The sequence below is a fragment of the Scomber scombrus genome, chromosome 4 (genome assembly GCF_963691925.1).
Source record: "Scomber scombrus chromosome 4, fScoSco1.1, whole genome shotgun sequence".
NCBI classification, from domain to species: domain Eukaryota; kingdom Metazoa; phylum Chordata; class Actinopteri; order Scombriformes; family Scombridae; genus Scomber; species Scomber scombrus.
Window position 1 is genome coordinate 32,431,142 of NC_084973.1, and position 12,177 is coordinate 32,443,318.

The 12,177-nt window shown below is 41.9% G+C and overlaps 2 protein-coding genes across 3 annotated transcripts in view; both read right to left on the reverse strand.

Annotated features, from left to right (window-relative positions):
• Nucleotides 1–12,177, reverse strand: part of LOC133979436 (uncharacterized) — a 1,726,912-nt gene that overhangs the window by 52,687 nt on the left and 1,662,048 nt on the right. The window lies entirely within an intron of this gene.
• The window catches only part of ddr2l (discoidin domain receptor family, member 2, like), a 41,593-nt gene that overhangs the window by 13,119 nt on the left and 16,297 nt on the right, over nt 1–12,177 (reverse strand). The window contains exons 1-8 of one of the 2 annotated variants that reach the window (XM_062416872.1): nt 10,674–10,752; nt 7,151–7,249; nt 6,626–6,728; nt 6,081–6,156; nt 4,418–4,570; nt 2,975–3,122; nt 1,171–1,276; nt 898–1,087 (exon numbers count right to left, since the gene is read on the reverse strand). In XM_062416872.1, coding sequence (XP_062272856.1) covers nt 898–1,087; nt 1,171–1,276; nt 2,975–3,122; nt 4,418–4,570; nt 6,081–6,156; nt 6,626–6,728; nt 7,151–7,211 — 837 coding nt within the window. In that variant the 5' untranslated portion in view covers nt 7,212–7,249; nt 10,674–10,752. Of the gene's footprint in view, nt 1–897; nt 1,088–1,170; nt 1,277–2,974; nt 3,123–4,417; nt 4,571–6,080; nt 6,157–6,625; nt 6,729–7,150; nt 7,250–10,673; nt 10,753–12,177 lie in introns of those variants that run through there. The other variant, XM_062416871.1, reaches the window with a different exon arrangement.

A 12,177-nucleotide genomic window follows, 5' to 3' on the forward strand; every position in this document is an offset into this window, starting at 1 on the left:
CTTCTTTCCTGTCCTTTTTTCCTTCCTTCCTCCCTTCCTTTCTCCCTCCCTCCCTCCTTCCTTCTTCCCCCCTCCCTCCTACCTTCCTTCCTTCTTTCCTCCGTCCTTTCTTCCTTCCTTCCTCCCTTGCTTCTTTACTTTCCTCCCTTCCTTCCTCCCTCTTTTCCTTCCTTCTTCCTTCCTCCCTCCCTTCCTTCCTTGACTCGAGGACAACAGGAGGGTTAAGATACATTTAATTACTTCTGATCTGGACTGTGCACTTTAAACACCTCATCACTCAAAAGTTCATGAATCATTTTGTTGGCATTTATCAACAATATGACTTAACAAGGGAAGCACGGCCAAAGCTTCACGGGAGATGTAATTATTATTTACGAACAAAGTCATTTGTCTTTTATCTTCAAATAAACTCTAATTTTCCTCGAGAGAACGCTCATTTTTTCTTATCCCCACATGTTTGTGAATCGGAGTAATTAGGGCTCCAACAGGAGTATTAATATGATTTGTTGTAGCACAGCTTTTTAGTAATTATGTCGATTATTTTCTTGATAAATTGATTCGTTGTTTGGCCTTTAAAACGTCAGAACATGGTGAAAAATATCGATCACTGTTTCCCAAAAGCTTGTTTTGTCCCGACCAACATTTACAACCCAAAATGTTTAGTTTACTGTCAGGATTAAAGAAACCAGATATGAACCAATATTAATATTAAAGAAGCTGGCATCATTTGTTCTTTAAAAATGACTTTCTTTATTTTCTGGAAACAAACTCTTGTGTATCATAGCAACTGTTCGACTGCTAAATTATTGTGATTTTAAAATGATTTTGTCAGTTTTGCACATATTTTATGAGCTAATTGAGTCTTTCTGATGATGTAAAGTAAAGATGACAACATACCTTCATGGAGGTGAAGTTCCTCTGATGGTCGAACACAAACTCCATCTCCACGTATCCCAGAGTTCCCAGCGAGTCGTTCCTCCAGCCCAGGTAGTCGTAGCCCGGCCACACGTGGTACTGACGCGTCCGCAGGAAGTTGTCCTGGCCGATCACGCCGTCCGTCAGCTGTCCCATCCCACCAAACAGCCTCCTATTGGATGAGAGGACTGTAAGTCACAGAAAAACAGGCAGAGTGAGATTACTCTGAAACGTTGAAGACCGCGTGTGACCTGCCTCCTCTCACGTGTGCCGTCATACGTGGAGTCGTTGAGGTTGGCGATGGGAGAACTCGGCGGCATCATGACCTGACCCTCCGGAGCGCTGTACGAGATCAGACCTTCTGCAGACGGGAACACAGATTAAAGGGTCAATATAACAAGTTTGACTGTCATGCAGATCAATTGTTTCAACCATAAACGTGATCTTCAGCACAGTTTATTTGCAGGACATAACGAGACCTTGTCATTAACCTCCTGTGACCCTGCGTCCTCATATGGGAACATCACATTTTGGCTTTGCTGGACCTTTTTACGTAATTCGGCTGAACTTTGACCTGTTGTCCTCGTTCGTACACAACATTTTGTGCCACCTAGTGGTAATTAAAGCACATTACAGTGTAAAAATCAATCAACAGCCGATCTCCAGACAAAAGTGGAGCAGCTACAAAACCTTCAAATGTTATTGTTGAAACTTGTTTATTTATGCTTAATAACATTTGTAGCTCGATTGACATTGGGACGTTATTATCGTTTGTGCAAAGGGAAAGTGTAAATGTAAGGAAAGAAACAGTTTTATACACTTTTTGTATTTATCAGGTCTGACTAAACCCAAATATCTAGAAGAAATTAAAAATGCATACCAAACAAAAGCTTGGGTCTCAGGAGGTTAAAAGATGGCAAATGGACTGTACTTATAGAGCACTTTTCTTTTCTTTTTGACCACTGAAAGCGCTTTTACACTACATGTCATATTGACCCATTCACAAATCGTTGGAGCAGCCATCGGGAGCAATTTGGGGTTAAGTATCTTGCCCAAGGACACATCGACATGTGGACTGGAGGAGTGAAGAATCGAACCGCCGATCATCCGATTGGTGGACGACCCGACCCGCTCTGAGCCACAGCTGTCCCCAGACAGAGTGGCTTTGCTTTTTATCCATGTAACTCCTTTGACTAAAAACTTACATGATCAAACTGTTTCAACATTATCTTCTTCTGATGGAGCAAAACATGATTAGGAAGCCACAGGGAGATTACACCACATGTACCGTGAATACTCTTGATGCAACAAGTTTGTAGTAAGAGTTTTTTCTATCATCTTATCATGGAGTCATAGGTTCAGCATGTGCAGGAACACAGTTTGCACTACATATCACAACCTCATGACTTTTGAAGTTTGTTGAGAGATTTATAATGTAGCATAAAGTCAGGAGGTTGTGATATGTAGTGCATTGAGCTCCCAAAGCTGTAACCAGAACCACTCATGCATGTGTGTTACTATCTCTTTGCATTTTATTGGTGAATAGGAAACACCAGTGTATAAGACGTACCCCACTTTTAAATTGAAAAGTTGAGTTAAAGGTGTTTTTTCGGTAAATGGTGCAAAGTCTGTTTGTTTTTTTAAAAGTAATATAAATAAAACACATTAGAAACTTCTTCCACCACTGTTCAGCTCACAGCAATTAAGTGCAACATCTGATCCTGTTTGCAAGCCAAGAAAAACATTTTTTGTCTGATGCAATTATATAACATTTCTACTGGACGTGCTTGAGGTAAAAGTGATAAAAATAAAAGAGGTCACATTGTAGTTTGTGGCAAATACAAGTTGTTATGACCTGATTTTTCTTTCATTGCGCAACAGAGTGGAAAAAAAAAAACTGCTTTTCTGTTGACATTTTTAAGCGAGGACGTTTTTCGGAGGAGTTTACGCGTCTCACAGGAGGAGTAAACATTTCTGAGCAGTGATATAACTCTACATCTACTAAAATGCTAAACACACACACACACACACGCATGTCCAGTGTGACTGTGTGTCCTACCGTCCCAGGGACAGCCGTACAACTCCACCCTCATGCAGACGGCGGTGGACAGTCTGGTGATGGGGATCAGACGGACGTAGCGGGTGATGATCGGCGGGTGAAGATCGTTGATGACTGAGGCGTAGGCGTTCTTATTGGCCTCGATCACCTGGACACAAATACAGTGTTAGAGAGACATGATGTGTTAGCAGTGAGCCCTGTACACACACACACACACACACACACACTCAGATGAAGCTGGATAAGACAAATAAATATATAAACTCAGCTTTCTCGAGAGTTTTCAGAGACGCATCCGTACAGTACATAAACCAAGAGAAACAGAAACATCCATGTACATCCACACAAACACACCACTTCTCAAGATGTATGTTTATTGTGACTTATGGCTCTTTTCCACTATACAGTTCCAGCACGACTCGACTCGACTCGGTTTTATTTGCGTCTCCATCAGGGATAGTACCTGGTACCTGGTACTTATTTATTACCTGCTCTGCCGAGGTTGCAAGCGAGCCGAGCCGATACTAAATGTGACGTCAACGGACTGCCGGCCACTGATTGGTCAGAGAGTCACTGGAAGAGTCATGAGCCGTCCCACACAAGAATCAAACCCGAACAACAGCGTTACAGAGGTTCGTTTCTCTTCTCTTGCTTTGTGTGAGACAGAAAGCCTCATATAGCTGCAAGTACACCATCGCCTCCATGCATGTTCTCCATTGTTTATGTGTTTGTGTCGCTATGACAACCCCGCCCACGTTGAGGAGGAACTATAGTAATGGAAAAGGTTCCTGGTACCAAACCGAGTCGAATCAAGCCGAGTAGAGCTAGAACTGTATAGTGGAAAAGCGCCATTATAGACGGGTTTCTGTGAGCAGGTGGAGGCAGAAAACAAAACCAGAATGGGCCTTTACTGCGTGGTTAAGGCTGTTAACTCTTACATAATGTTCATATTGTGACTCAGTCGTTCCTCATCAGTCGGGGTGTGACGATAAACACTCAGCTCATGAGAACGACGCGAGATTTTAACACTTTTTAAGAAAACTATACAACTTATAACAATATAATAATAATGATTGTAATGATAATCAATAATAAGAAATGACTGAGAGATTCTGGATGAATGTGAAGTAGAAACATGGCTCTGCTGTTTAAACTGTGTCCTGCTGGTGTTTCCAAAAACAGTCGACGCCAACAGGAAGCTGCTGCGTAAATGTCATTTCCTGTGATACCAGTGTGAATGACCAGAAGCAGCTCAGAGTGGAGAAAAAAAAAGCATCTTTCTTTTCTTTTCTTTTCCTTCCTGTCTCTCCATTCTTTCCTCCAACACTCCCCTTCTATCACTCCGTCACATGTTTCCTCTTCACATTTCATTCTGTTTCTTTCCTGCCTCGTTTTTTTTAACCTGTCTTGACCTGCTTTGTTTAAACATTTGGTTTCACTCACGGTGTTTCCCAGGCGGTTCTTCCACGCCCTCCACAGCACGCCGTCCCTGCTGTAGTTGAGGCTGTAAGCTCGGGCGAACTCGTTCCCGGAGTTTCTGGCGTATCGTCCCTGAGTCCCGACCACCGTCAGGAAGGTGAGCTTACCCAAGTTCACCTGAGAAACACATGAAGGAGGTTTCAGTCAAACACAAAAACTCTGTTCCTCATGAATCTCTAACTTTTCTGTCTCAGCCTTGTTTGTGGGAGTCAAATTCAATAAAGTCTCTTAATGTCACAAACTTAGTAAATCTCTAGTTTCAGCCTGTTGATGAGGAGCTGAATGTTCCTGAGATTTCATCATCAACGGCCTAAAATGTTCAGTTTCATTCACAGAAATACTACTAGTACAACAACTACTACAACTAATACTACTACTACTACTAGTACTACTACTACTACTACTACTACTACTACTACTAATAATAATAATAACTTTATTTGTATAGCACCTTTCATACTCACAATAAATGCAACTTAAAGTCCTTTGCGACAAAATAAAGTACTTTATATAAAAGAAGCATAAAACAATGTGAAAAAGAAGAAAGAGGAAAGAAATAATAATAATAATATAATATGAATGTAATATAACATTTTAAAAGAAGTGCAGCAGTGACTGATAGAAAAGCTGGTTAAAAGATAACAAGTTTCTAGCTTTCTCTTTCATCGTTTTGGGGCGTAATTAACAAAGGCTGCATGTTCCCAAACGTTCCCAAAATAAGAGTGAAAAGAAGAGTCTGAGGTTGCTGCTGTCAGAAAGCAGCAGACACATTTATCAGTGTGAGCTGTTGTATTTAAAGGAGCTGAAACTATAAAATCACATAAAGCTTAGACATGAACTTAGACGCTAAAAATCGTCTTTCTAATGTAAAGCGCTCCATGACTGATATGAGAGGCATCATGTGACCAGCACAGATATTAGAGGAGAGACACTGATCCAGCTGTTAACTGCTGCTGACGTCAACATCTGCACATGAACACTGACTGTAGTCACTGTAAGAAAGGCCTTTAGTTTCCTAGAAGTTACCCAATACACACTTGCTCTTAGTGTGATCTTTGATGTTCAACCACTCCTGGGGAGGGTAAGAGTACCAGCATCTCTTCTTCTAACGTCCTCAGGTATCTCCATTGTTTGAGTCATGACACACTTCCACACACTAGTGTTGTGAAGCTCAGATTTTTATAGTAAAGACTCAGATTTTTTTTAAAAAATAAATCAGGGCCTCTAAGACTCACATCTAATCATCCTCCCACTGACTGAAACACCTGACTCTAATTTCTCCTTCATATGAAATGATAATCCTACAGCTTCACATACTTTTAGGAAAGATAGAAGAAGATGTAATAAGTTTCCTCCTCCTAGTAGCTGCAGGAGCTGTGTTACATCTTTGTTTCCACGTCTATAATAATGTGACTGAGGTCTACGTCATTCATCTCAACTACAGGTGATGATGAGGAGGAGGAGGAAGAGTGTGTGTGGTTTCACATCTTCATCAGAAATCTGGACCCTGTTTCCTTTCTCCTGGATGACTGAGAACTTCAAACACTGACAGACTTTAAACTCCTGCAGGTAGCGAGACGAGATGCAACATGTTTTCTTTCTTTGTTTAAGCAGCGAAGAAACAAACCTGCAGGTACTGACTGTCTGAAGAGTCCTGCTGTTCCTTAGGACACCAGGCGCCGTCGCCCTCCTCACGGTTCAACCTGCACACACACACACACACATGCACGCACACACACAGACACGCACAAACACACACACACACGCACACTGTCACACATTGTCTGCAGTCCACTTTTTAAAAGCCTGATTTAAACATGTGATTTAAATTTAAGTCTTCAAGTGAAAATCCTTTTTAAAAAACTGTAATTGTAAAAATTAAAAGTCTTAACAAACAATTAAAATTCAATAATTATTTGCAAAAACTATGTCAAAGCATGAATGAAAAAAAAGCAATATAATAATAATGATAAAACATATAAAATGTACAGATAATAATTCAAAATAAAACATCTGTTATTAAGTTAAAGTGTGTAAAAGAAAAGATCAATACAAAACAATGAATGAAAAATGAAGCTGAAGATCAAATATGATTTAATAATAATTATAATAATACTACATTAATAATAATTACGTATATTATATCTGATTAACCAATCACGCTGCTCTCACCTGGCGTACTGTGGTCCTGTAGTCTCATACCATTGGCTGGATGCTGTGATGTCAGCGTCTTTGATCCGCCCATCCTCCATGCCCAAGGCATAGCGACAGTGTGCTGTAAACATACACACACACACACACACACACAAGCACGCACACACAAGCACACACACACACGAGCACACACACACACACACACACACACACACACACGAACAGACACACACACACACACACACACACACACACACACACAAACACACACGAACAGACACACACACACACACACACACACACAGACAACCATTTAAATACAGCCATTTCAGTGTGCGTGTGTGTGTGTGTGTGTGTTTGTATGTGTATGTTTGTCTGTGTGTGTGTGTGTGTGTGTGCGTGTATCTGTGTGTGTGTCTGTATGTTTGTGTTTGTGTGTTCGTGTGTATGTTTGTTTGTGTGTGTGTGTGTGTGTTTGCGTGTGTGTATGCTTGTATGTGTGTGTGTGTGTGTTTGTGTGTGTGACTGTGTGTGTGTGTGTACCTGGGTCGATCTGTCCGAAGGCTGCTGTGGCTTGAAGGATCAGCAGCAGGAAGAGGTGCATGATGGTCCGCCGATCTCACCAACACACACGCTACATCTCTGAGAGACAGAAACAGAAACTATGAAGGACGACTGCGGTCAAACTTAACTTATTGCTTATTTAATAAATCGTTCATTCAGAGGAAAGAGTGAGATCAGTCTGACTGAGCAACATGAAGAGATAAAAGCATGAAAAACAAACCAAAGTTTCCTTAAACATAAACCAGCAGATGAAGTTGAGAAAGTGCATTATCATCTATATCTGAACACCTCTGAGTGTATTAACCATAGACTGTATATTAGAAATGGACGTAACATCTGTGACGTCTGCTCGGAGGCCAATAGTATCGGATCTGAGCAGCGCCATCTTGGAAATGTCAGGTGCATGCTGGGAAAAATAAAAACAGGGATTCTACTTATATGGGCATCAGGAGGAGCATGAGGCGCCCTCCTGAACCTGTGAACCAATCAACCTGTCAATCACGACGTAGCCACGCCCTAATGCATACCCTGCTTTATCGTCACATATAAAATCAGGGAGGCCAGAATGTCCCAAATGAACATCATACTGCATTGAAGAAGGCTTTAAACTAGCGATTGAGACCATAAACACATTTTGAAAACGTTTACTGAGGTTAGAAATCAAGTGAGAAGTTGGTGAATTCTCCATTGACTTGTATAGAGACGGAAGTCCTTTTGACACCAAAACGGTCGACTACAAAGAGCTGCACAGCTGTGTGTAATAACGTCACCGATTCAACACAATCTGTGAAACTGTACTTCTTCTTTAACATTAGTTTCATTAACAGGCTGATGCAGAAGGCAGCGTACTGATATGAAAACAGCTTTATTCATTTATGAGAGTGGAAACAGAGCTCGTGCATGTGTGCCTGCTTCCACAACGGCTGAGATGCATGAAACTGAACCATGTGTACGCACTACTTCATAAATCTGGCTTTGTGCGTACACACAGTTTGAGTCATGAATCTACACAGTTTTATGCATCTGGCCTGGAAACACACACAGAGGTGGAACATTGGTGGAGCTCCTGCCAAATGTTGAAACTGCATTTCATTAAACACATGGAGAGAAGTTTCACTGATTATCTGCTTTCAACTTGTGAAGACGACCTACACAAACACAGATAATCCTCTCAGACACAAAAGTGCTTCTACTGTTTGAAGTAAGGCTGCTCAATTAATCGAAATTTGATTGTGATTATGATTTTGGGGCGAAACGATCTCAAAACCAATAAAATAGGGGGGAAACGATTTTTTGTCATTTTCCTGCAAAAAGCAGTGCATGCGTATTTCCGTCCCTCCTCCACAGCGTGGACTGTACAGCTGCCAACACTCCCGTTTTTCCTGGGTTTCTCCCATAGACTGTATATAAAATGGACGTAACATCCGTGACGTCACCCATTGGTTTGTGGACTGCTGCTTGGAAGCCAATAGTATCGGATCTGAGCAGCGCCATCTTGAAAATTTCCGGTGCATGCTGGGAAAAATAAAAACAGGGATTCTACTTATATAGGCATCACGCATCATTACTGACTAATTATTAAAAACCAGGATGTGTTGTGTGAACTATCATCATCTTAACCCGCTTGGTCTGCACTAATATCTCTGCAAATGTTCTGCTGTGTGTTACGTTAAGCAGCAGATAAAAGGCTGCTGCTTGGAGAGAAAATTAATTAAGCCGAATGGCAAAGAAATGCAGCATGTTTCTAAAGGTAATAATCATGACTTCAATTTTGACCCAAATAATCATCATTATGATTTTTTCCATATAATCGAGCAGGCCTAGTTTGAAGTCAAGAGACTGACTGTTTAACAACCGGGTTGGTCTTCTACGATGCCAAACTATTCCTCCTGTCCGATCAGCAGATGGGGACACTCTTCTCAAGGACCATCATGAGATTGTTGGCAGGGCCACACTAACCTTCTCATCTACATAACCTCAATAAACTTCCAGATTCCCACCAATTTTGAATCTTGACACTGAGCCACAGTTCTTTGAAACCCTCAAGAACCACACTGAGAGCTGTAAGAACAACACATGTGCAGGTGCAGAAGATCATCGCTGCAGAGGTTCTTCAAACAAGGAGTGTAACTCTTCACACGCTGCATACACATCTGTAGCATCTGCAGGAAGGAGGCCAACATCGTGGTCATTTACAAACAGAAGAGGGGAAAGTGTAGTTTGTGAGAACAGTCGTGGGAACTCTCTCCTCTCCGTTGCTGGGAACGTGGTGGCATAAATCAGGCTGGAGGTGCACATTTCAAAGAGTGTTGACCCAGAAACACATTTTGGTTTCTGGGAGTCTAGATCAACTCCTGACCTCAGCAAAGCCTTTGATACCATCAGTCATGAGTTGCTTTCCAAACTCTGTGCACCACCCTGTACCCAGTTTCTATCCTCCAGGTCCGAACAAAGACATAGACCTGACAAATCTGTGAAAGTACGCAGAGTCCATGCAGTAACACAACACAACTCACTACCCAACCTCCTTCACCCCTCAGCTTCCAAATCAATGGTGTTTCACTCAACGCAGTGGACCGGTTCACCTACACTTCCTCAGACTGATCCCTTGACATTTAAAGACTGTGTAAAGTGAATTCAGACATTTTCTTCTAAACACATTAAATAGGTCATAAATGTATTTCTAAAAAAGGTTTAAAAAGCATTTCAACCATTTAGATTTGAATTGTGGAGCTAGGCTTCACGAACTGTGTTTCAACATTTCTGTGTCTGGATTTGTGACCCTCCCTGCTGCTGTAGGTATAAACACATTTAGCGCACACTACTACTACTACTAGTCTACAGCTAGCCGCCGAGCTAGCAGCAGAAAGCTCACAGACCTAGCGTCCATGTTTCTGGTAGAGGTGGTGACTTTGATTGACAGGTGACACTTGGTAGGGGGCGGGGCTTCAGCGAACTCCGCGGGCACTCCCACAGTGTTTGGGAGCAGAGAAATAGGCTTTGGAGCCTAATTTCATATATTTGGCGATTTTTTTAATCATTCAAATTTGGCAGGGTGGTTAACAACACACTTTTCTGTGGTATGTCAAACTCAGAACACATATATATTCTTACTTTACACAGACTTTAAATAAAGAGCTGCATCAACACAGCATTGTCAGCTTTGAGCACCTTGGCAGAAGAAGTTGATGGTTGATACACCAACCTAGGTTCTACTCCACCCTATGAGAGTATATGTGATAATGTTGGAGGCCTTCCACATCCAATGCCTTTGAAAGATCTTCGCAATATCGAATCTGCCAAACTGAGATTCTTTCCATGACCGACTCCATCTGCATGGAAGCAGCAGCGGCCATAAAACATCTTCACTGGATCGGGCAAACTATCCGCGTGCCGGACCAACACCTACTCCACCAAGCTCAGCAATGCAAAAACAGTCTACTAGGAGAAAAAGAAGGTGCTACAAGGGTGATACCAAGAACCTCATCTATCTCAGCTCGACCTGTACAGAAGCCAACTGAGGGCCAGCATGACGCCAACATCTGCCAGATGTGTTGTTCACGCATTAGTCTCATAGCGACACGAAATGGCACCGACGTCAACGGTGCTAAACAGCTCAGAACAAGTGTCATCAGAGAGAGAGAGAGAGAGAGTGTGTGTGTGTGTGTGTGTGTGTGTGTGTGTGTGTGTGTGTGTGTGTGTGTGTGTGTGTGTGTGTGTGTGTGTGTGTGTGTGTGTTGATGTTGTGTTAGTGTTGCATAACCTTTGTGAGTGGGCTGCTGTTTGTGTCCGGTATTTATACACTGCTCCAAAAGCAATAACATTGTGAAATCACACGTACACACACACACACACGTACACACACGTACACACATACACACACACGTACACACACACTTTTATTTCATGTTTAACCTAAAAGGAGAGTTTCTCTTCTTCTGTACATTTTCTTTCTCTTCTATCTTTTCTGTTCCAACATTGAGATCAAGTCACTGGAGAAAACAGCTGGACAGGAGAGAGAGAGAGAGAGAGAGAGAGAGAGAGAGAGAGAGAGAGAGAGAGAGAGAGAGAGAGAGAGAGAGAGAGAGAGAGAGAGAGAAAGAAAAAAGAGAGGGAGAGAGAAAGAAAGAGAGGAGAGAGAGAGAGAGAGAGAGAGAGAGAGAAAGTGAGAAGAGCGAAAGAGAGAGAGGGCAAGAGAAAGAAAGAGAGGGAACTGATAGGACCTAAAATGAAGACATAAAGAAGAGAAAACAGAAAGAGGAGGAAGAGGAGGAGGAGGAGGAGGGAGGAGATGAAGTCGAGGCGGGAGAGGAAGGAGAGGTGGAGAGGTGAACAATGGACGGAAGCATACAGACCAGAGAGAGTTGAGTGAATTATATTTCCTGATGTTTTCTGTAAAATGGAACGGCTTAAAAACGAAAACATTTCACCAAAGATTTCTGCTATTCTTCTTCCTGTCAACAAAAAACACTGAAGAAGAGGCTGAATGAACATCCTGTTATTATTATACAGCAGTTCATCTCAATGGACTTCTAGCTGCAATATATTAGGAACAATTAAAGAGTTTTTAAGGTTCCTTTTTTATGCATCTGTTATATTTTCTCTTTTTACATGAACAACCACATGCAACACTGAATGAACTCAGGAAAGAACCGTCTGAAGCTGTTCACTGTGATTCCTGAATTTAAAGGATCAGTCTGATGAATTTCTATATTTTCTTCATGCCAACAATGAACTGATCTATTAACACCATAGACTGTATATAAAATGGACGTTACACTCCGTGACGTCACCCATTGTTTTATGGACTGCTGCTTGGAAGCGAATAGTATCGGATCTGAGCAGCGCCATCTTGAACATTTCTGGTGCATGCTGGGAAAAATAAAAACAGGGATTCTACTTATATGGGCATCAGGAGGAGCATGAGGCGCCCTCCTGAACCTGTGAACCAATCAACCTGTCAATCACGACGTAGCCACGCCCTAATGCATACCCTGCTTTATCGT